The sequence below is a fragment of the Mus caroli genome, unplaced genomic scaffold (assembly GCF_978045245.1).
Source record: "Mus caroli unplaced genomic scaffold, Mus_caroli_1 scaffold_1, whole genome shotgun sequence".
Lineage (NCBI taxonomy): Eukaryota > Metazoa > Chordata > Mammalia > Rodentia > Muridae > Mus > Mus caroli.
The window spans coordinates 1969131-1994934 of NW_028227256.1; the positions used below are offsets into that span (position 1 = coordinate 1969131).

The 25804-nt window shown below is 40.1% G+C and overlaps 1 protein-coding gene and 1 pseudogene across 1 annotated transcript in view; one reads left to right on the forward strand and one right to left on the reverse strand.

The window, feature by feature from the left end:
• The first annotated feature begins 7057 nt into the window (after positions 1-7057).
• Positions 7058-25804, forward strand: part of Lypla1 (lysophospholipase 1) — a 33184-nt gene continuing 14437 nt past the window's right edge. The window contains exons 1-4 of the mRNA XM_021157375.3: positions 7058-7238; positions 7710-7741; positions 23773-23838; positions 25454-25501. Coding sequence (XP_021013034.1) covers positions 7170-7238; positions 7710-7741; positions 23773-23838; positions 25454-25501 — 215 coding nt within the window. The 5' untranslated portion in view covers positions 7058-7169. The remainder of the gene's footprint in view (positions 7239-7709; positions 7742-23772; positions 23839-25453; positions 25502-25804) is intronic.
• Positions 10628-11371, reverse strand: LOC110290725 (sterol carrier protein 2 pseudogene; annotated as a pseudogene).

Below are 25804 nucleotides of genomic sequence, written 5' to 3' on the forward strand. Positions count from 1 at the left end.
AGAAAGAAATTAGGGAAACAACACCCTTCTCAATAGTCACAAATAATATAAAATATCTTGGCGTGACTCTAACTAAGGAAGTGAAAGATCTGTATGATAAAAACTTCAAGTCTCTGAAGAAAGAAATTATAGAAGATCTCAGAAGATGGAAAGACCTCCCATGCTCATGGATTGGCAGGATCAACATTGTAAAAATGGCTATCTTGCCAAAAGCAATCTACAGATTCAATGCAATCCCCATCAAAATTCCAAATCAATTCTTCAACGAATTAGAAAGTGCAATCTGCAAATTCATCTGGAATAACAAAAAACCTAGGATAGCAAAAACTCTTCTCAAGGATAAAAGAACCTCTGGTGGAATCACCATGCCAGACCTAAAGCTCTACTACAGAGCAATTGTGATAAAAACTGCATGGTACTGGTATAGTGACAGACAAATAGACCAATGGAATAGAATTGAAGACCCAGAAATGAACCCACACACCTATGGTCACTTGATCTTCGACAAGGGAGCTAAAAACATCCAGTGGAAGAAAGACAGCATTTTCAACAAATGGTGCTGGCACAACTGGTTGTTAACATGTAGAAGAATGCGAATCGATCCATTCCTATCTCCTTGTACTAAGGTCAAGTCTAAGTGGATCAAGGAACTTCACATAAAACCAGAGACACTGAAACTTATAGAGGAGAAAGTGGGGAAAAGCCTTGAAGATATGGGCACAGGGGAAAAATTCCTGAATAGAACAGTAATGGCTTGTGCTGTAAGAGCGAGAATTGACAAGTGGGACCTCATGAAACTACAAAGCTTCTGCAAGGCTAAAGACACCATCAATAAGACAAAAAAACCACCAACAGATTGGGAAAGGATCTTCACCTATCCTAAATCAGATAAGGGACTAATATCCAATATATATAAAGAACTCAAGAAGGTGGACTCCAGAAAGTCAAATAACCCCATTAAAAAATGGGGCTCAGAACTGAACAAAGAATTCTCACCTGAGGAATACCGAATGGCAGAGAAACACCTGAAAAAATGTTCAACATCCTTAATCATCAGGGAAATGCAAATCAAAACAACCCTGAGATTCCACCTCACACCAGTCAGAATGGCTAAGATCAAGAATTCAGGTGACAGCAGATGCTGGCGAGGATGTGGAGAAAGAGGAACACTCCTCCATTGTTGGTGGGATTGCAAGCTTGTACAACCACTCTGGAAATCAGTCTGGCGGATCCTCAGAAAATTGGACATAGTACTACCAGAGGATCCAGCAATACCTCTCCTGGGCATATATCCAGAAGATGTCCCAACCGGTAAAAAGGACACATGCTCCACTATGTTCATAGCAGCCCTATTTATAATAGCCAGAAGCTGGAAAGAACCCAGATGTCCCTCAACAGAGGAATGGATACAGAAATTATGGTACATTTACACAATGGAGTACTACTCAGCTATTAAAAAGAATGAATTTATGAAATTCCTAGCCAAATGGATGGACCTGGAGGGCATCATCTTGAGTGAAGTAACACAATCACAAAAGAACTCACACAATATGTATTCACTGATAAGTGGATATTAGCCCAAAACTTAGGATACCCAAGATATAAGATACAATTTGCTAAACGCATGAAACTCAAGAAGAATGAAGACCAAAGTGTGGACACTGTGAACCCTCTTAGAATTGGGAACAAAACACCCAGGGAAGGAGTTACAGAGACAAAGTTCGTAGCTGTGATGAAAGGATGGACCATTTAGAGACTGCCGTATCCAGGGATCCATCCCATAATCAACTTCTAAACGCTGTCACCATTGCATACACTAGCAAGATTTTGCTGAAAGGACCCAAATATAGCTGTCTCTTGTGAGACGATGCCGGGTCCTAGCAAACACAGGAGTGGATGTTCAGAGTCAGCTATTGGATGTATCACAGAGCTCCCAATGGAGAAGCTAGAGAAAGTACCCAAGGAGCTAAAGGTATCTGCAACCCTATTGTTGGAACAACATGATGTACTAACCAGAACCCCGGAGCTCTTGTCTCTAGCTGCATATGTATCGAAAGATGGCCTAGTCGGCCATCAATGGAAAGAGAGGCCCATTGGACTTGCAAACTTTATATGCCCCATTATAGGGGAATGCCAGGGCCAAAAGAATGGGAATGGGTGGGTAGGGAAGTGGGGGGCGCTATGGGGGACTTTTGGGATAGCATTGGAAATGTAATTGAGGAAAATATGTAATAAAAATATTAAAAATCAAAAAAAAAAAGCACATCCCAATGCCAGTGAAGAAATGCTCATTGGCAGAGTAGATGAACCTGTCAGTGAGAGTGAAGACAAACAGGCAAAAAGCAAAAGCCTCCTTCTTCCGTCTTTTTGTTTGTTTATTTTGTCTTACAATATGGGGTCTCACTGTAGAGCTCCAAATAGTTGGAACTTACTATGTAGACCAAATTGGCTTCAAAGTCATAGAGGTTCACCTGCCTCTCAAATCCTGAGATTAAAGTCATGTGCCACTATATTCTACTTTTTTCTTTTTTTACCACCAGAAGATGTGGCCCAGATTTAAGGCGAGTCATCCCACTTGATCAAATTATCCAGCCAAGAAAATCCCTTATCGCTATGTCTAGTTTTAGCTGATTCCAGATGTAGTCAAGTTGACAACTAAGATTAGACATCACAAAGACCCGTCATTACTAGGTCTTGATAACAGTCTCCATTTGCTCTCACAGAGATTTGAGGAATCATTCCAGGGCCTTCATACACAATGCCCTATGGAACTAAGTGAAACCTCTCCATTGATAGCAATATCAAGAACTTCCAAACTCTTCCTTCCTAACTGGAATGTCCACATGGATTCTGTTTTCTTTATAATACTTCCTAAATCATTCTCAAACACAAAACAACAGTATCTGGTTCTAAGTACAGGGATAAGCTCTTTAAACCTAAAATAAAACAAAACCAAACTCTATTTCTTCTACTTCAACAACCTCAGCCCATTTATCTGGCAATATAATCACTAATACTTAACACATACCTAGTATCTTTGATCCCTGAATATGTTCTCTATGATCACAAAACATCTCAGCAGTGCCAGTCCTTTGAAAATGAGTGTTGGAGGTTCAGAGGCACTCTGCAGCACTGAAGGGAGACCCCTATATAGTTTTTGAAACACCCTAGCCTGACAGGAAGCAGCTGCCATGGAAATGTTTAAACAACATCTTACAGTTGCTTCTTATGTGGCCACTCTGACCTGTAGTCTCTGGATTTTCTATTTCTTGTAAAATATCTGAATACCTCTACATGATTATTTTACCATCTTTGTGACTTTCATGGTTATAAAGTTTAAAAGTCATCTTACAGAAATTTTAAATGTAATTGTTATTACATAAAATGTATAGTTATTTTAGTGGGGATTACATGGTAGATTAATTCTGAGAAAATTGATAATTTATATAATATTGGACCTTCCTATTCAGTTGTCTTTTCTTCACCTAGGTAACAATACCTTTCTTGATATAGGTCTAGTATTTTAACATTTTGCTTATGAAAAGTAAAATTACCTCTGTTTGCAAATGTCACTGTTAGAAGACCAGAGAGTCTCCATCAAAATAACTGTTTGAACCAAGTAACAAATTCAGTAAATCTGCAAAATATGAAGTTAACATACAAAAACTAGTCGCATTGATATACACTCACAACTATCAGAAAGGGAAATTAAAACAATATTTGTGATAGCATGAAAAACAAAAACAAAAACAGGGTGGATCAGTGGGCACAGGCTCCTGCTGCCAAGCCTACAACCCAAGTTCAAGCCTTGGAACTCACACAGTGAAAGGAGAGAATCAAATCTCATGAGCTGTCTTCTGACATCCACATTTGTGCCATGGCACAAGCATGCACACATACAATCAATAAATGTCAAAAACTGTAAAAACAAAATACAAGTCAATATAGCCCAAGATTAAATTCTGTATGCTGATAACGCTAATGAAAGCAGACAGGAATGCATACGTAGAAATATATTCCTTTTAAAAAAGATTTATTTATTTTTATTTATTTATTTGAGTATACTGCCGCTCTCTTCAGACACACTAGAAGAGGGCATCAGATCTCGTTACAGGTGGTTGTGAGCCACCATGTGGTTGCTGGGAATTGAACTCAGGACCTCTGGAAGAATAGTCAGTACTCTTAACCACTGAGCCATCTCTCTAGCCCAAGATATCCTATTGTTATGGATTGAAAAATTAATATTATTAAAGTGCTTATATTACCTAAAAAGACCTACAGGGTCAAGATACTCATCATCAAAAGTCCTAAGAATTTTTTTTTTTTTTACAGAAATGGAGGGGAAAATAAACACTAGACCAAAAATAAACCAGTGCATGTGAAGTCAACTAATTTGACCAGAACACCAAGATTCTTAAATTATTAGGAAGGTAAGTTTTATGTATTAGTCTATGCAAAATAAAAACAAACCCCACAGTAATAATGGAAAGGGTGGGAGGATGGAGTTTATGATCTTGATTATCATGATTTCACAGATATAGACTTTGCTGCAACTTGACCAGCATGTTGTCAATCATATTTGTTGGGAGCTATTAAGACAACACTATTGTCCTGGATCTTTGAATTGGGCCTCTCCCCACAAGAAGAAAAGGGGGTCAAAAGCGGGCCACAGACACACCGCTCCAAGAACAACCACAGATTGTTCCAGCCCTAAATCAGCACCAGATGTCCTGACCACACCCTGATACCACCAAGTTCCTGCTTCCCCGTGTAGCTGCCAAAAGAAAAATTTCTACTGCCCCACCCATCCTGCTGAGAAGTACTTCCCCTTTTGCCTGTGCATTTAAGCCTTGAGCCTTTCTGAAGAAAGTGAGACCTTGATGCTACTCAGACTGCTTTTGTGTGTCATTCATTGCACAAGGTTCTCGTCTCTCTCTACCCTCCATTTGGTTCTTAGGAGAAGGTCCCCTCAAGACCCTCAAATAACTGGACCTGCTGGATGGGTCACATATTCAATAGAGTGTTTTACAAATCTTATAGTTTTAAATCTGTATTGTGATGTTTTGTATTGTTACACAATTAACCAGCTTTTGCTTATATCTAGAAATATACTCTTTGTTGAGGCCTACCCCTCCCCCAGCATAGCTATAGCCATTTTGTTCCATGCCTGCCAGCTATTTCATATTGTTGCTATAACATGCCAGCTAATCATTGACACAGAAAAATAACTGGACTCAGAGCAAGGTCATGCCGATCACATACCAGCATATGTTCTGCATGAGGTCTGTTATCTTAAGAAATTCCACAAAATTTTATGTAGGACCTATCAAATCAAAGGTCAATATGAACTGTTCTGTCTAAAATGGCTTGAGTTGGCGCTGACCACTGGGCGGCACTCCCTGCACCTGTGTATGAGCTTATAAGCTGACAGAGAAAGATATTCGTAGTCATAGCCTCAGCCTCTAAAATCTGAGCAACAGCCCTGATCGATCAGTCTTAGGGTGTACATTCAATAATGCATCCCTGACTGACTGAGATTGGTGTTTGTGTAGTTTGTGAAAGACTCTTGGACTCTCAATACTTTTCTATGACCTAGTATGGGTTATACTGATGAATTTTCTTGTTGGTCACTTTACTTTTTCTTTCTTTCTTTCTTTTTTTTTTTTTTTTTTTTTTTTGGTTTTTCGAGGCAGGGTTTCTCTGTGTAGCTCTGGCTGTCCTGGAACTCACTCTGTAGACTAGGCTGCCCTCGAACTCAGAAATCCACCTGCCTCTGCCTCCCAAGTGCTGGAATTAAAGGCATGCGCCACCACCGCTGGGCTTACTTTTTCTTTTGTACAATCACATGATCGGAATAATTAACTATTTTTTCTTCTAAATTTTATATTTACTTCATTCCCTTACCCAGGGAAGAAAGAAACCATTCAGAACAGAAGAAACAAGCTCATTGGAGGACATAAAACTCCAGAAAAATTGCAGGAACTGGAGATTTTGAGATAGGAAAAGACACAGATGACAGGCACCCCAACTTGATGTATTCTTGTCCTCTCTAGTGAGATAATGGTAGCCCCTGGAATTCTACATATTTCATCCTAGAGAAACTTACTTAACAGTGACTTGGATCATTTTATGTTCATAATGAGAGCTAAAGACAGTTGTGTTTTCTTTTAAAGTCACAAAGAAAACACCTAACAGTTTGACTTAAATTTAGTGGCATTGTTGGGTGTGGTGGCAAACACACTCAGGAGGTAGAGTTAGGAGTTTGAGGCCTGCCTGGTCTGCAGTGTGAGTTCCAGGACAGCCAAGGCTACACAGAGAAACCATGTCTCGAAAAAGCAAAAATATATAGAGGCATAAGCCTTGTGAATCACATTACTACCATTTGGGGGGGGGGGGGGATTATTATCAATTTAACATTTTTGAGAATGTTTAAACTTATCTATATTCAAGGGCAAGACTGATTTAAAACCGTTTTGAGTAAGACTCCAAAATCTCTCAGGACCTAGATTTTCCTGTGTAATTTAATTAAGTCTTTTAGTCTTTAAGTTTTAGTTCACAAACTCCTTTCCAGTCAAAACTGTATATTTGGTTTCCTCACTGAATTGCAGACTTCTGAAGGTCATGGCATTTTGACCTTAGATGTTTGCCATGAACCGTTCCTCAGGTATACATACTATATATACAATAAATTCAGTACTGTGCAGAAGGGTGGCGATTTTGCCCCGTGTTCAAAACAGCTATATTTCAATGAATACCTGACCTCTAGTTAATGACGTTGACCTGCCTGGGGAAGTGAAATCGGGAGTGAAGCGTCAAGCACGCAGGGGACCACAGCAAGAGCTCGCCCTGCCTCGCCGCGGTCCCAGCAGCGGTCCCTGCTACCTGCCGCTGGTCCAGGCCCTGCGGGCGTGGATGGACAGCGAGAGGTTAGCAGCGGCCCGCACTGCTCCTGCTCGGTGCGGGAAGGCTCACTATGACGCGCACGCGCGGCCGAATCGGGGCGCGAGCTCGGGGCCGAACGCGAGGAACAGTGCAGGGCGGCGCGGGGGCGCGCACGCGCCTGAGCGCGCGCCCGGAGGGGCGGGCTGGGACTTTCGCCTCGCACGCCCTTCGGCTGCCGGGAGCCCGAGCTCCCTTCCGCTTCCGACGCACTGTCCGCCAGCCGGTGGATGTGCGGCAACAACATGTCCGCTCCGATGCCCGCCGTTGTGCCGGCCGCCCGGAAGGCCACCGCCGCGGTGAGTGGCAGCGACCGGGCCTAGGGCACCAGCGAGACCCAGGCCGCCGCGCGTGGATGCGTCCGCGCCGCCCCGCGGGCTCTCCGGGGTCGGGCGGGGAATCGGAGCCGGCGGGGCGCCGCCTGCCTGCCTAGCACTCTCACCCCCACCCTGAAGCAAATTCCGAGGTCCAGTGCTGAAACAGCCGACCTGCAGCGGGAGTGTCTGTGCTGCCGCAGGAGCTCAGATTAACTTTTGCTCCCGGAAACTTTTGCGATGAAAAAAATTCGACTTTCGTGACTTGACTTTAGAGACAGCTGTCTTTTATCCGACTGTGTGAGACCTCTTAGTGCTAAAACGAAGGGGTATAGAAATTAATTAGCTTGTGGAATAGTGTTCTGTTGTAAGTTTTTAGGTCCTTCATTCGGTTTTATAACTTAACAAAAGCTGTAACAGTCCAGTGTGTGCTTATTTTGTCTTATTCTCTTTTAGGTTATTTTCCTTCACGGATTGGGAGATACTGGGTAGGTACCATTGTTAGTACCTAAGGAAATGGGGTCATGCAGCTACTTACTGGTCAAAGGGTTGTATGCTGAAGAAGGCTGACATTGTAGGAACAAGTATTTTCTCAAGGAGATCAGCTTTTCTGCTTACAAACACCCACAATTTTCCCCTTATCTTGAGTTTCTCGTCTTTGAGATTGTCTCTGGAACATGTTAAAATTGTTAACTGCTCTTTGGATGTGAATTGGATACCAGAGGAGTGGAATGTTTGCAGAGGCAGTGTGCAATTTTGGAGCAGGATGAGAAAGACCAGTTAATTCTGTTGAGAGAAATAGCAATAACATGAAACATGAGTCCCAGATCAGAGTGCAGACGATCCCGTAAAAGATAAAAATCAAAGAAGGCGGAGGCCACAGCTCAAAGATTAATTTGGAGGCTTATCAAACACATTTTGCTTTTGTGGTTCTGGAGAAGAAACTTGGGGTCAGTGTGTGCCGTGTGGACACTTCACCAGTCCCTTTCCAGACTATGCAGCACTAACTTTAGTTTAGGATTTTCTGTTATTAATCCTTGGGTTTCCTTGTGTTTAATTGAGTGATTATTTGGCAGAAACTTTAATGGTTCAGTGCATAGGCTACACTTAACCAGCCTGCGGGTTCAGTTCCAAGCACCCACATAGTTAGTGGCTTCCAGCTCTCTGTAACTCCAGTCTCAACAGCCCTTTTCTGGGCTCCACAGGAGTTGCACATATGTGGTGCACAGGCATACATGCAGGCAAAAACATTTGTACACATAAAATAAATATAAAACTTAAATTTTTAGAACTTGATTTTAAAAAAGTAAATTTTTATAAAGTAGCCAAGACATTAAGTGATTTTTTTTTCAATGAGTTATTAGGCCCATTGCTAAATACTCAGGAGGTTGAGACAGGCAGTTTTCTTGACCCCTAGAGTTTGAGACTGACTGGGGCAACAGTGAGATCTTGCTTATGAATGAATGAATGGAGACATTGGACTAGACTAATTGTCCCTTTCAGGTACTAACCATATCTCACTCACTTTCCTAACTTTGGAGATTATGCCAGGTAATATGGTTTTAGGTGATGGCTAGGTTTTGTTTTGTTTTGTTTTTAATTACATTTGTTTAGTGTGTGTGTGTGGACATTTTAAAGGAGTCAGTTTTCTCCTCCTATCACATGGGTCCCCGAGGATTGAATTCATTGAATTCAGGTTGTAGTGTTGACAGAAAGTTCCTTAAACCACTGAGCCATCTCACCACCCCAGTTATTATCTTACTTTATTTTTATTATTATTATTTCATTGATGTATCCAAGGGTGGCCCAGAATTAACAGATATCTTCCAGCCTCCACCTTTGATAACCTTCAAATTAACCTTCTAGTTCTAACCTGATCTTCAACTAAGTTTTCCTTTTAGTGGGTAATTTCTTTTTCCCTTTCGTTCTCCCTCCCTTGCCTTGACATGCATAGCTTTGTTTGTTTGAGATTGTCTGTGCTTGCCTGAGCTCACTGTAAACCGGCTTGATCCTAACTTGTGATCCTCTTACCTCTGCATTCCCAAAGCTGTGTTTCCAGGTGTTTGCCACCATGACGTTCAGTCTATGGGAGCAAGAGTTCTTTTGTGTGTTAGTGCACATGTACAGGTACATGTGGAGGCTGGAGAATAACTCCGAGTGTTGTCCACTGTTAACCTTTAAAATTTGTTTTTGTTTTTGAGGCAGGGTTGGTCGAACATTAGCCTGGATTTTGGCTTTGGTTTTAAAGCTGTATTGATTTATATTATGCATTAGTGCTTAATCTACATTATGTAGGTGCTTGTGTGTGTGTGTGTGTGCGCGCACGCACATGCATGCATGCCCACTTGAGCACCTGCCTCAAATACTCACATGTGTTTCTGTTGCTTTCATAAGCCAAAGAGGGCATCTGATGCGAGTTGTGGACATTTGTCAACCAATGTATGTGTGCTTCCAACCCAGGTCCTTTGAAAGAACAAGAACCGCAAGTGCTCCTAACCACTGAGCCATCACTCCAGCCCCTGTGTTGGTGTTTTCTTCTTCTTCTTCTTCTTCTTTTTTTCAGGAAGAGCTGTTTTAATTTTCTTTTTAAATCTTCCAAAAGCATATATTTATCCCAAACCTAAATTATAACAAATAGCATTAGAATTAGAAAAACTTGGAAGAAAGATAAATGTAGACAATCAAGTGAATCAATGAAAAAGGAAATTTGTGAGACTCAGTTTATACACTTATTAATATGAAACTATAATTTGAAGCCCCTATCTCTGGAAGAAACTTTATTCAGTTATTTTTATTAATGGTATCCATGGCTCTGATACTATGATTTTTAAAAAGATGCCAGGGGGCTGGTGAGATGGCTCAGTGGGTAAGAGCACCCGACTGCTCTTCCGAAGGTCCGGAGTTCAAATCCCAGCAATCACATGGTGGCTCACAATCATCTGTAACAAGATCTGACGCCCTCTTCTGGAGTGTCTGAAGACAGCTACAGTGTACTTACATATAATAATAATAATAAAAAAAAGATGCCCATTTGAAAAATATTTTAAAACAATTCTCTTCAGCTGTAAATTCTCTCTTAAGCTCTGACCATAATTCTTGTATTTTATTTGGGAAGAAAAGAACTGTTTCTGATGGCATGAAATGAACATTTTTAAAGTTTTTTTTTTTAAACTTTTAGTACAGAATTTTATTTTAAGAACATTAGTGAGAAACTGATGTAGGTAATTAAGTGTGAGGCACTAATTTCTGGTCAACTATGGAAATCTGTTTCTTCTCCAGTCCCCCAAGGGGAAATGTCACACCGAGTGTCCAACACAATGATCCTCAAATATACTTCTAAGCAAAGCAAGGGCTTTGTTTACACAGTCTTCAGATTTTACTGTTCTGAATTTTATTCTGAAACTCAAGTTTACCCCAAACCATCATTGACATAGTAGCTTCATCAAGCACAGTAGAATGCAAATCCTCAAAGCAGCAGTGCGTGCAGGCTGGGAGGCCCTATGTACTCCCGGCTTCGGGGAAACACAATTGACCACACCCAATTAGCAACAAATCTATCTCATGCTATTCGGGAGGTGTCAGTCTAAGTCCTGACGACGAGACGTGGATCTCTATCTATCTACACATCTCATCTTGATGTCCTGAGGTTGCCGAAGGGACTCCTCACAGCTTAGCTTTGCCTGGCTGAAGCTGAAGGTTCTGTAGTTTCATGGCCAGTCCCATGTTACCAGCAATCTTCAGTTTCCCTTGAAAGAAGGCCGACTGAGGGTTCATTTTTCCAGTCATCAAAGCCAGCAAGTCTGAGTCGGCCATGGTGATTGTGCAGTCAGCCTTCTTATCTGAATTGGGAAGCACTGATCCTTTGCCATTCATCACATCCACCACCCAGGTAGCTTCTTTGCTGCCAGGGCCATCTTTCACTTTGAAGGCAAAAATGCCACCGATTTTCTTCACGAACTGTTCCCCTTCCTCTTCAAGCTTCTTCTCAATCTCCTTAAAGACGAGGTTTGCCTTGAATCCATCCCCTGCAGAGCTGGTGGGAGCAGCTGAAACCTGCTGGCAGCTTCAGGAAAACCCATCTTGTAGAGGGTGACAACCACAGCTCCTCCAAGGCCTAGATTGTGCTGCAGAGCCTCCTCTTCTTCTTCTTCTTCTTCTTCTTCTTCTTCTTCTTCTTCTTCTTCTTCTTCTTCTTCTTCTTCTTCTTCTTCTTCTTCTCCTCCTCCTCCTCCTCCTCCTCCTCCTCCTCCTTCTCCTTCTCCTTTTAATGTTTCTGAGAATTGAACTGAACTCCTCATGCTTGCAAGGAAGATAAGCATCTTACTAAACAAACTATTTCCTGGACCCATCCCTAGTTCTTAAAAGTATTTATTTTTTTGTGTTCTATTTGTAATAAGTCTAATATGAAGTTACTGAAAATGTTGTAGGACTCTATCAATACATCCAGCAAAAATGATGGACTTGTGGGCCAGGTATGGTAACGCAGGCCTTTAATCCTAGCATTTCGGAGACAAAGGCAGGGCCATCTCTGTGAGTTTGAGGCCAGCCTAAACTACATAGTGAGACTCTGCCTTTAAAAACAAAAAAGAAAATAAAAGAAAAACACCTACTTACTACACTTGCTTTACTAAATGGATGTTTATGTTTTTTGCTCTGTGTGTGTGTGTGTGTGTGTGTGTGTGTGTGTGTGAGAGAGAGAGAGAGAGAGAGAGAGAGAGAGAGAGAGAGAGAGAGAGAGAACAAAGTCCTTTGCTCCTCAGGAACTCCCAGGATAGACCAGGAGAACCTTCCTGCTGGAATTGAAGCCTTGTTCCCCCATGCCTGCCAACTAAAAGGATTTTAAATGGCAGAACTTCCCTGGGAAGGTGCTTTTTGTTTTATTTTGTCTTGTTTATTTATTTTCACCGCTTGGTTTTGTAGACCAAGCAAGGCAAAACAAGACCAAAACTTTAGTATAAGCAGGTCCTCTGCAGATGTAGTATTCTTCAAACTGAAGAGTGAAAACATGAAGAAGAAAAAATCAGTTTCGAAATGGCAGAGGCTTCTGAGATAAGAGATAAGTTATTGTTGTTTTCATGTTTCAGTTGCTTATAGAAAAACTCAGAAGTACCCAAATATGAAAATACCACACGAACTACCACTCAAGAAGTGGTGACGTGGTTAATTTCATGAATATATGGTGTTACTCAGAGCTAATGGTCTAACAGGTAGCAATTTAGTGTTTAAAATCCTTTTTCTTCTTCTTCTTCTTCTTCTTCTTCTTCTTCTTCTTCTTCTTCTTCTTCTTCTTCTTCTTTCTTCTTCTTCTTCTTCTTTTCTTCTTCTTTTCTTCTTCTTTTCTTCTTCTTTTCTTCTTCTTCTTTTCTTCTTTTCTTCTTCTTTTCTTCTTCTTTTCTTCTTCTTTTCTTCTTCTTTTCTTCTTCTTTTCTTCTTCTTTTCTTCTTTTCTTCTTCTTTTCTTCTTCTTTTCTTCTTCTTCTTCTTTTCTTCTTCTTCTTTTCTTCTTTTCTTCTTCTTTTCTTCTCTTCTTCTTCTTCTTCTTCTTCTTCCTTCTTCTTCTTCTTCTTCCTCTTCTTCTTCCTCTTCTTCTTCCTCTTCTTCTTCTTCTTCTTCCTTCTTCTTCTTCTTCTTCTTCCTTCTTCTTCTTCTTCTTCCTTCTTCTTCTTCTTCTTCTTCTTCTTCCTTCTTCTTCTTCTTCTTCTTCTTCTTCTTCTTCTTCTTCTTCTTCTTCTTCTTCTTCTTCTTCTTCTTCTTCTTCTTCTTCCTTCTTCTTCTTCTTCTTCTTCTTCCTTCTTCTTCTTCTTCTTCTTCTTCTTCTTCCTTCTTCTTCTTCTTCTTCTTCTTCCTTCTTCTTCTTCTTCTTCTTCCTTCTTCTTCTTCTTCTTCTTCTTCTTCTTCTTCTTCTTCTTCTTCTTCTTCTTCTTCTTCTTCTTCTTCTTCTTTCTTCTTCTGACAGGGTTTCTCTGTATAGTCCTGGCTGTCCTGGAACTCACTTTATAGAGCCATTAAAGGCGTGTGGCACCACTGCCCGGTTTAAAATCTTTAACCCAAGTCATCTTGCATGCTTATATTTATGATGTGCATTAAATTAAAGTGAATATTGAGGAAATCATGTTCTGTATTGCATGAAATCAGTTTTCTTTCTAACGTAAAATTAGCTTGTGATTTGAAAATGTTAAAATTGTATGGCAAAAAAATTCAGATTATGTTTAAAAAGGGAGTAAAATATGTTGAAATTTCACAACCCAGATATTTCCTATTTTTATAGCATTTAAAAACTTGAAATATTTCTAGAGTTGTAAAATTTTCAAGAATAATGCAGATTCCTGAATATACTTTGTCTAGATTTCATAATCTCTTCCTTTACTGATATACATATGCTTGCCATACCTATGAGGGTGAGTTGCAAATATCATAGTGACAGTTATATGTCTCATATGCCATATGACTCTTATAACATATAAGCTGAGTGCTTTTTCTGTATAAGTACATCTTCTATAACCATGGAACAATTAACCGATTCAGGGCATGTAATATTATCAAATGCAGCATGTGCACAGATTTTGCCAGTTCCCCTCACCAATGTAATGCAATTCATTGTCGCGCTTGTTTTAGTTGGCACCTCTGAGTCTATGTGACAGAATGTTTCTGGTTTTGAAGACTGCCGTTGTCCTGTAAGTCTAGTTTTGTTTTGTTGGTTTTTTTTTTTTTTTTTTTAATAGAGTCTTACCCTGGCTGTCCTGGATCTCACTTTGTAGATCAGTCTGGCCTTGGACTCACAGAGATCCACTTGTCTCTACTTCCCAAGTGATGAAATTAAAGGTGTGGGCCAATGTGCCTGCCCCTGTCCCATTATTCTTAGCAGGTCACTTGCTAAGGTAGTCTTTTTCACGTTTCCTTACTGCATTTATTTTTTCTTTTTAATTAGAAAGCAAGTCATGACCTTGGGTGGTGCTGCATGATTGCAGGATTGTACTGCGTTGGTAGCAGCTTGGGTTATCCATGGGACTCCATTAAAGTACAACAGAAGAGCTGGGGATCTGTGTGGTGGCACGTGAGAAGACTTTCAGACCACGAGGTGGTTCTTCCAGACTCTCACCAAGTATTTTTAGCAGTTAGTTAAATAGTTAGCAGTTAGACTAATTTAGAACATATGACATAATGAGTTTGAAGAATTTGAGGTCAGCCTAGACTATATGAGATTTATCACAAAGAACAAAAAAATTAGAGAAAAAGGGAAAAGATAACCAGGCCTGTACAATAGCACACAACTTGAATCCCAGGATTGGAAGGTAGAGACAGGTGGATCTCTGGTTGGGGCCAGCCTGGTTTACAAAGTGAGTTCAGAGACTATACAGAGAAGCTCTGAGAAACCATGTCTAATCAAGAGAAAGAAGCTGCTGCCATATTGCCTCATTAGTCCTTTATACTTAAGTGTGTTTTTTAAAAAAATTGACCATACTTTTGCTTTGAGACTTGGTTCTTTCCCTCTACCATGTGAGCCCAGGGTCAAGCTCAGATCATCAGGCTTGGTGGCAAGTCTGAGGTATCTTGCTGGTCAACATTCCCACCCACTAATAACAGCCATCGATTCTGTCTAATGTCACCATCTTCATCTCTCAGCTCCATTCCTGCTTCTGTCAGTTCATCTGTGAAGTCCAGGATTATAGCTCACACTGATATATCTTGTCTCTTGTGAGCTTGGAGAGATGGCTCAGTGGTTAAGAGCACCAACTGCTCTGCCAGAAGTCCTGAGTTCAAATCCTAGCAACCACATGGTGGCTCGCAACCATCTGTAATGGGATCTGATGCCCTCTTTTGGTGTCTGAAGACAGCTACAGTGTACTCACATACATAAAATTAATAAATAAGTCTTAAAAAAAAAAAAGAATACCGACTAATTTGTAGACTGCCCCTTTGGTGGTTGTTTGCCTTTGACAGTTTCAGGCTGGCCTCAGTCAGCCTGGTTTATCAGATGACTGACTGGTGCTGTTTGTCTCAGGTACACATGATTTCTATCCTTGTTCCTGTACCAGTGATACTATATTTTACCAGTTGGCTAAGATGATGCCTAGCAGCTGGGCGTGGTGGCGCACACTTTAATCACAGCACTTGGGAGGCAGAGGCAGGCAGATATCTGAGTTTGAGGCCAGCCTGGTCTACAGAGTGAGTTCCAGGACAGCCAGGGCTATACAGAGAAACCCTGTCTCAGGAAAAAAAAAAAAAAAAAGATGGATGCCTAGTGATTATGAGTAAATTGAATTTAAATTCAAAATGTTAAATGCTGCCTGGCGTGTTAGCGCACACCTTTAATCCCAGCACTTGGGAGGCAGAGACAGGTGAATTTCTGAGTTCGAGCCAGCCTGGTCTACAGAGTGAGTTCCACGACAGCCGGGGCTACACAGAGAAACCCTGTCTCAAAAAACCAAAAAAAAACAAGTTAAATGCTTACCTTATTTAAAAGTATTTTGTAAGAAGGTATTTGGCATTAGAAGATAATTTCTTCTTCAGCACATTTTAATTTATGGGTTTCACACTAACTGTCCCCTAAGGTTATCTATACCACTTTCCTCTGGCCTCTTGGTTTCTCAGTGTTGCTTCTTTTGGTATAGTTGCAGAGTCGTCTCTGGCCATTCCACAGGTCTAGCTTTATGTCCACTCTCAAGAGTCCAACCTCTGTTAAGTCATTTTGCCTTTGGCCAGTGGACGAGACTTTGGATGTGTTGAGAACTTACTCACTGTGTAGGTAGACCTTAAGCTCAACAATCCTCTTGTCCTAGCCATCCAAATGCTGGGCTTTATCACATGTGTGTGACCAGCCAGGCTTGCAGTAATACTTTGAGCAAGATAATTGAACCTATGTTCCACTTGGACTCTTAATAATTGGTGGACAATTGTTTTATAAATGTGGTTTTTGGTGACTGTCCGTTCCCAGAGCTCTAATTAGCTGAAATCTTCTCATGGTTTTATGGCTTATTTAGTTATCCCTGAGGTCATTAGCACAAATCCCAAAACAGAATACATTAATGAGTTTAGAAAGAAACAGAAACAGCATTGGCAGTGAGCAAGGAATGAACTGTTTCTAATGTGGCTGGGATGTTGGCTTTTACAGGTGTGTGTGTGTGTGTGTGTATGTGTGTGATTTAAGTTTTATGTATTTAATTACAATGTTTGTTTGTTTGTTTTATTTTTGTTTTTGAAACAACCTGTAGCCCTGGTTGGCTGTAACTTAGTAACCTCTGACTTAAGCTGAGTGCTTGAGAGTACCCAGAAGGTTTTGTATTTTATTTTGTCTTAGATTTATTTTATGTGTATGAGTGTTTTATCAAAGTATATGTGCATACCTAGTGCCTGTAGAGAACAGAAGAGTGTGTCCAGTTCCTTTGAACGAAAGTTAAGGACAGTCTTGAGCCACCATGTCAGTACTAGGAATAAAACCCAGACTTCTGTAAAAGCAAACGAGGACTGTCTCTCCATCCCTACATTATGTATTTTAAATGCTTCTTTGGTCACATGGCTTAAAAGGCCTCTCTGTGTACTGCTCAGAGGCAAGGATTGCCTTGATTGCTTGATAATTTCTGGTTTGGTCTGGTGATCTAGAAGTGCAGGCATATATCAACACTGTAGAAAGTGTCTTACAGTGTGCATTGTGACACATGCCTGTGTAAAACAGTACTCAGAAAGCTGAGGAAGATGGCCATGAGTTTGAGGCCAAGTTGAGCTACTTAGAGAATACTAAGCTATCCAGTTACAAAATGAGACCCTGTCTCAGCAAACAAATAGCAACCACAGTTTTATAGCCATCCTAGTGGTATCTCACTATGTGTTTGCATATGTGGGGATTTTGAGACAGTGTCTAACTGGGCAGCACAGGCTACCCTTGAACTCAATCTCCAACTGCCTCAGTCTCTTGGTATGATAACTGTGTGTACTATCAGGCCTGAGGTTGATTTTGATTTGTATTTTTTAATGACTAATGATGATGAGTTCTTATGTTTAGTGACAATTTCGATGTTTTTCTTTGTAGAATGTCCTTTGCCCATTTGTAAATTGGGTGGTCAATTTGTTTGTTATAGGTGTTATGCATATATTATGAGTGGCTACTGTCTTCTAAGGGTTGCATTGCTGTGAAGAAACACCAAGACCAAGGCAATTTTTAGAAAGGAAAACATTTAAATGGAGCTGGCTTAGTTTCAGAAGTGTAGTAGTCCATTATCATCATGGCTGGAAGCATGGCAGTTTGCAGGCAGACATGGTGCTAGAGAAGCTGAGAATCTTCATCTTGATCTAAAGGCAACCAGGAGGAAATTGGATTCCACACTGAATGTAGCTTAAGCACAGGCAATCTCACAGCCTGCCTACAGTGATACACTTTCTCCAACAAGACCACACATCTACTCCAACAAGGCCATATCTCTAATAGTGCTATTCCCCTTAGACCAAGTGAATCGATGGGGGCCAAACATATTCAAACCACCACAGGTACTATTAAATATATGACTTGCACACACTTTATTCTTCTTTAGATTGTTTATACTTTCTTCATAGTCTCCTTGAAGCACAAGTTTTAAATTTTGTTGATTTTTAGTTTATTTTTCATAGTCATTTGGTAAGTTCTAGATTTGTTTGCTATATTTAATAATTTAATAGTTTAATTTGGCCCAACTACAGTTGTTTAAAAGACTTTTTTGAACAGGCTTATTATGGTAATTATTAATTGATAGCAGTGTGGTTGTTTATTTCTGGATTCCTAGTTGATTTATAGGTTTATCCTTTCCCTGGTATTACATTCTTTGTTACTGTTATATTTGTTGTAACTTTATGTTAGTCCTCCTACTTTGTCCGTTTGCATGTTTGTTTGTTTATTCTGGTTCTCTTGTTCCCCTGTGAATTTAAGAATTGGGATCAATTTCTGCACAATCATCTGGGACTCTGGTTAAGGTGCTGTGGACTGAGTTAGGGAGTCCTGCCACTTAAACACAAGGTCAAGTCTATAAGCATGGGGATTTGATTCCATTTCTCTAGCTCTTTGTTAAAACATGTTTAATAGTTTTCCAAGTAAATCTTAATACACACACACACACATTTACTTTTTATCATTCAACAGGCAGTGGGACCTGGGAGAATGGAGCCAATAAGTGGAATGAGCTAGAATCTCATGCAACAGTCAACTTTATTCAGAGCATCAGATAATTTATACTCTGAAGGCTAAGAAGAGTCACATGACTAAAATATGCAATCACAAAGACAAGCAACACGTGGCAGACAAACCATACATGGCAGACCATGTTCTTCCTTAGAGGCATATAAACAAATAACAGTAACTAGTTGTAGTGAGTAATCTGAAGAAAACTGATTCCTGTCCTCTGCACCTCGGGGGATCGTGGAAGCACATTACTAGAACATTACTAGAACAACTCCATGTTATAGGTATGTGGGTATTGTACAGGCCTATAATTCCAATACTTGAAAAGCTAAAGCAGACAGTTACAGTAAGAATGAGGCCAGCCTTAGTAAGATTAACAACAGAAATGGGTTGTTTCTGGGCAGAAGGACTGTGAGATTTGGGGGTGGAGAGGGGGGAGAAGGATTTTGTCTTCTATATTAAACATCTGCTTATATGTTTAAAATGTTTATTCTTTGACACCTTCATACAGTTTATTTTTATCATATGTCTTTTCCCTTTCCCCCAACTCCTCCCAGATGTCCTCTTCTCTACCCATCCAACTTCATGGTCTTTCTCTTAAAAAGTAAAATAAAAAAAATACGGAGTCCAATTTGTGTTGGGCAACTGTTCCTGAACTCGGGATCTGCTAGAGTGTGGTTCACGTACTCAGTGTCATTGGTTAAAGAGAACTGTTTTTTTCCCCCCAACAACTATCAATTGTGAATAGCTTCTTGGCTAGGAGTGGGACTTGGTGCCTACTTGCTCTCCTCTGTGCTAGAATTGTTTCTAACTTGAACTATCAGTCTCTGAGCTCTATGTGCATCTGTCCTGTTGTGTCTTGAAATGCTGTTTCCTTAAAGTCATTCATTACCTCTGGCTCTTACAGTCTTCCCATCTCCTCTTCTCTATAAATCCCTGAGCTTTGAGGGGAGAGGTTTGATAAAAGATCTTCCAATCCAGGCTAAGCACTCAAAAGTATTTCACTTTGCATGGTGTCAAGTTGTGGTTATTTGTAGTAATTACCTTCTAGAGGAAGAAGGTGGTTTTCTGATGGTGATTGAGCAATACACTGAATCAGGAGCATAGCAATGTGGAGGTTTGAATGAGAATGCCTCTCACAGAGTCATATATTTTAATGTTTGTTCCATTTGGAATGTTTAGGAAAGATTAAGAGGCTTTGACATTTCAAATGCTCACGTTAAGTCCAGTTTGTCTGTCTGTCTGGTCTTGTCTGTCTCTCCTCCGTGTCTGTCTGTCTGCTGTGTATGTGTGGATTAGATGTAAGCTCTCAGCTTCTGCCCTAGTGCCATGCCTACCTGCCTGCTGCCTGATTCCCTGCCATAATTGTCATAGACTTTAACTCTCTGGAACCTTGAGTCCCCAATTAAGAAGTATATAATTGGGGGCTGGACAGATGGCTCAGTGGTTAAGAGCACTGACTGTTCTTCCGAAGGTCCTGAGTTCAATTCCCAGCAACCACATGGTGGCTCACAACCATCTGTAATGAGATTGGATGCCCTCTTTTGGTGTGTCTGAAGACAGCTACAGTGTACTTACATATAATACATTTTTTTTAAAAGTATATAATTTGCTCCTTTACGTTACAGGGTGTTAGAATTAAGAAAGTATCTTGAGTTTCAAAAGGGATTGGAATTGGGACTTTGGATTTTTAAACACTGTAGAAACTAAAGGATTATGGAGATGTGAAGTTGGACTGAATGCATTTTGCATTATGATATGTTTTCAAGCCTATGTGGACCAGAGAGTAGAATGTAGTCCTCTGAATGAGATTGTCACCTCCCTGCCGCGCCACCCCCCCCCCCCATATATTGGAATGTTTTGGTTTCAACTGTTTAGGAAGGATTATGAAGTATATCACTGAGGGTGGGCTTTGAGGTTTCAAAAGCCTATGCCAGGTCTAGTTCCAGTCTGTGTGCCTCCTGCTTGTGGTCAGATGTAACCTCTCAGCTACCATGGGTCTCAGCTCTCAGTGCCATGCCTGCTGCCACACTCAACATGTCTCTGAAAATACAAGCAAAACCCCCAATTAAATGCCTTTTAATGTATTACCTTGTTCATGGTATCTTCACAGCAACAGAACCATAACAAAGCAAACAGTATGCCATTAGGAGTATTTTTTTTTAAACCATATGGCGGTATGGATTTATTAATTGGTCCCACTTAATCATTTCACATTGTAAATAAACATCAAATACTGCACAGTACTCCATAAAGACAAATAGTCAATAGACAATTAAAAGAACTAAAATTGACCTAACCTGGAGACAAATGTGTTGTAGTGATATTTGAACTTATTGTAAACAAAACATATAATTCTTCTCCAAAGTTAGTAGCATATTAATATAAGGTAAAAATAAGATTCCTAATTTCCTTTTTTTATTAGATATTGTCTTCATTTACATTTCAAATACTATCCTGAAATTCTCCTATAATCTCTCCCTGCCCTGCTCCCCTACCCACCCACTCCCACTTCTTGGTCCTGGCATTCCCCTGTACTGAGGCATATAAAGTTTGCAAGACCAAGGGGCCTCTCTTTCTAATGATGACCAACTAGACCATCTTCTGCTACATATGCAGCTAGAGACATGAGCTCTGGGGTACTGGTTAGTTCATATTGTTGTTCCAGGAGTTGTTTTATTAAGGTATTCATTTACTAGACTAATGAGTTTTTACCCAAGGCCTCATGTACAGTATCAGTTATGGGTTCTATCTTTTGGAGTAGACCTTAAATCCAAATTTTAAAAAAGTGTTGGTTACCCCTAACATTCATGACATTCTTACACCAGTGAGCGGGCAGGTTGCTGTTATTGATAGGAGAGTTCAGAGCTGGGTGAGATTGATGATCTACCTTTCTTCTCTACTGTGGTGTATAGAGCCTTCTATCACTGTGACCATTAACCACTAGGAGGGAGACTTCCAACTGGGCACCAGCTCGACTTCTCCATGTTTGATGATATAAGTATGCTGTGCCTTCAACAATAGGGTCTTACCTGGTTGTAGAGGCTATCCAATGGCATTGCCAATGACCTTTAATGTTTGAGAGTGGGGCGGGGCAGCCTATGGGACTGACCCCTTTGGCCAACAATGCAAATTAAAAAGATGTGACCCATTTCTGTGATTGGAGGTTTTCTTTGGTAGCATATAATGACTAGGTGGGGTATTCGTTCCCCTCCACTATATGGTGAATCAATTTAAATTCCTTTTATATATGTACATGTTTTCGGAAGCATCTGTAGCAGCAGGTCTTCATCTGGTTTTCAAAAGCTGTTCATGTTAGTTGTCCCACTGCATAGTCCCTCTACCCTGCCTTACCATTCCTGCCTCGCTTAATCCTCCTGCTCTCATTTCCTTTTACCCCTTTATAACTCTGTATTTTACTCTCCTTCCTTGGAAGACCCCCACCCCTGACCTCTTGGTACTCTAAATGACATACACGTATCCGAAGCATAAAAGCAAACATCCCCATATAAAAGAAAACTGGTGATATGTGCCTTTCTGGGTCTTAGTTACCTCCTGCAGGTTGATTGATTCCAGCTCTATCCATTTACCTGAAAGTTCTACGATAACATGTTTTTATCAGCTGAATTGTGTAGTGTACCATTGTATAAATGTACCACGTTTTCCTTTAAATTCATTTGTTGATGGCCATCCAGGTTGCTTCCCGTTTCTGGCTATTAGGAATAGAGTGAATATGGGCAAGCAGATGTCTTTGGAGAAGGATGTAGAGTCCTGTGGGTATGTGCCAAGAGTGGTATAGCTGGATCTTGACATAGATTCAGCTTCTTGAGGCACTCCCACTCACAGTGTTTCCTTCCCTACATCCTCACCAACATATACTGTCCTTTGCTTTCTTATTAATCTTGGACATTCTGAGTTGGGCTAAGATGAAACCTGAAAATCTGTCTTATCCTGATTGCTAATAATGTCAAACATTTCTTTAAATGATTCTTAATCATTAATATTTTATCTTTTGTTATACAGTTTTATATCCCATTTAAATGAGGTTATTATTTCCTTGATGTTCCAGTATTTTGGAATTTTGTTTTCGCTTCTTTTATATTCTCATTACTACCCCCTCTTTCCAATGTATGATTGATAAAGATTTTTTCCCCCTATTCTGTTGGATATCTCTTTGTTTAAATGATGGTGTCCTTTGTTTTACTTCTTATTTTCATGAGGTCTCACTTATTGTTAGTTTGAAAGTCCTTTCCTGTGCTAATAAGTTTCATATTTTCTCTTTCATTAATTCAAGATATCAAGTCTTAGGTTAATATCCTTGATCCACCTGGAGTTAAATTTTGTGTAGAGTGAGACATGAGGCTTGAGTTTCATTCTTCTGTACGTAGCTCTCCAGTGTGATCAGTAGCATTTGTGGAGCTGTGTATTGTTGGCCTGTCGAGAATCGGGGTGCTGAAGGAGTGCAGGCTTTTATCTGACTCTTGCATTCTCTTCTGTCTATCAGTGTGTCTGCTTTTATGTCAGCTTCCTTTCTCTTCTATCTATCAGTGTGTCTGCTTCTATGTCAGTGCCGTGTGCTTATTACAAAAGCTCTAGAGAGGCAGCCATGATGGTCCTTCCAGCAGTGCTTTATCACAGGTCATGCTTATTTCCATATAAGTTTTGAGGTAATTATTTTCAACTCCTGTGAATAATTGTGTCAGGATTTTGATGGGAATTGCATTTAATTTGGAGGTTGGGGGGTTATTTTATCTTCTATTATCTTTCATTTCTTTATTACCTTAAAGTTTTTATTATACAGATCTTCCATTTGTTTGGCTCTAAGACATCTATATCTGTATCTGTTTTAGAATAACTATATTTTGAATATATACTTTTAAAAGTATATATTAGAACATTTATATGTATATATATGTGTGTGTATGTATGTACTATGTATGTAAGTCTGTATGTATATAATCTGAGACTGTTGTGAAAAGTATTGTTTCTCTTTTTTTTTCCTCAATATGTCATTTGTATATAGGCAGGCTATAGATTTTAGTGTTAATTTTGTATTCTGTTACATTGCTAATAGTTTACCAGCTGTAGAATTTTCCTGATGATTTTAAAGGTCTTTTATGTATCAAGCCATATTATCTAATAGCAGTGTCTGTGGACAGCACTCAGGCGAGAGCATCTTTCTCTGTTTAGGCAAACATTAGAAAATGACCCTTGCTTCCAGGTCTGCAATGTGCTCACTAGCACACTCTCCTTATGCTCAGGTACTAGATGGAACTAACTTCTGTTCTCATAGAAGTTTTAAGTACTGTTCTATACCAGTTTACTAGAATGTAAAACAGTAGTTAATAGCATGCTTTTAATACTTTTCTACCAGGCATGGATGGGCAGAAGCCTTTGCAGGTATCAAAAGTCCCCACATCAAATACATCTGTCCACATGCGTGAGTATTTCTAATATTTAGCTTTTTTTCCCTCAGAACCTATAACAAAATTGTGATAGCTTTGCTTTTCCAGAAAAATACTTGAATATAATTGTTTCCATTTTAAATAAAAGACTAGTAGCATTCCTTAAAACTAAAATATTCTCTTGGTTAAACTGGGGTGGAGGGAAGATTGCTGTTTTGAAATTTAAGATATTCTTCTTGGGCTTGTGAGATGGCTCAGTGGGTAAGAGCACTGACTGCTCTTCCAAAGGTCCTGAGTTCAAATCCAGCAACCACATGGTGGCTCACAACCACCCATAATGAGATCTGATGCCCTCTTCTGGCACATCTGAAGAAAGTTACAGTGTACTTATGTATAATAATAAATAAATCTTTAAAAAAAATTTTGCTGGGCGTGGTGGCACACGCCTTTAATCCCAGCACTCGGGAGGCAGAGGCAGGTGGATTTCTGAGTTCCAGGCCAGCCTGGTCTACAGAGTGAGTTCCAGGACAGCCAGAGCTACACAGAGAAACACTGTCTCGAAAAACCAAAAAAAAATTCTTCTAGAGCTCAAATGAACTTAAAGCCAGAACAATTCTTTTAGATATATAAGTGCCTATGAAGTTCTGATCTTTATTAAATTGAAGACACTCGGCGGCTTTTATTAGAGGCAGTGTGATATGCTGTTGTAGATACGGTTGTAGAACCTGGTTCAGAAAATGTTTGCTGGTTCAATAAAAAGCTAGCAAGGTTTAAGCAAACTCAGAAAATCAATTGACTTTGCTAACTTGAGGTGAAAGGTTTCTAAGTGAAGCCATGGGGGAACGTTAGAAGCGCTGGAGCAGTGCCAGTGGGCTAGTGCTTATGCCTCAGAAATGGCAGCAGGACAACTGAGAAGAGTATCAAAGAGGAGTGAACCTGAGGGTTCCTTGTCCTGCAGCAGAGGGTCTAATTACCTCTGTAGGCTGCAGCCGAATGCTTTGGCTAGCGTGGCGTGGCCAGCCTAAACAAGAGACAGAATTCTTGACTATATTTGCCCCTAAATTGAATTACTCTAAGGCTGTTTCCTAACCTGGGGAAGTTTCTGTTTTCATAGAATGTTGAATGGGTTTGTTGTATGAATCAGGATGATAGTGGCTCTGGTAATTAAGAGTATATTCATATTCCTTTCTCCTTTCCTCTTGTACCAGGCTTTTTTGATTACTCAGCCTGTTTTTCATTACAGACTTGAGTTGAACATAATGGACACTTGGGTAGAGCTTATATTTATTTATAGGTCTCTTAATCAAGCAGGCATATAACTAAGGAATAAGCAAAATGTGATCCAGGCATATGGGAGTTAATGGTACAGTAGCTAGGCAATAAAATGTTCTTACCAGAGTCTCAATTGTTTGTGTATTTCTAATGGTCTCAGTTCATAGAAATTACAAGTGTAAAGTAAGGCCGTTGAGACAAAAAGTACTTGTTATGAGCCAAGTTTAGTCCTTGGCAACAGCTGCTCTGTTTTCAGAAAGCAGTTGCTGGACAAAGAGAACAGAGCTGGGAAGGTGGAAGTGTGAACTGTCCATGTTAAAGTCACAGTGTGAAACTTGGCTGTTACTCTGATATGTTGTTTGTTTCTTTTCCACCTAGTCCTGTGATGCCAGTCACATTAAATATGAATATGGCTATGCCTTCTTGGTAAGTAAGAGTTTACTTCCTCATTAATGACCTTGTAGCCTTTGCAGGAGGCTTTTTTTTTCTTCCAGAAGTTGCAGGTCATGATCTTGTGCTGCTCTTCAGGAGCTTCTGGTATCCCTTGAGAGGCTAGACTAGGCACTTTGTGTCCTTCTCTGGGTAGCATGATGTACATGAGTTAGAACTTGACACAGTCTGGCCTCTCCCCTCATGGACTCAGTCATTCAGGGGCAGGACCAAATAGAGGCAAAGAAGATACACACAGGCATAGCATGTAACAGTTACAATGAAATCACTGGTCTAAAG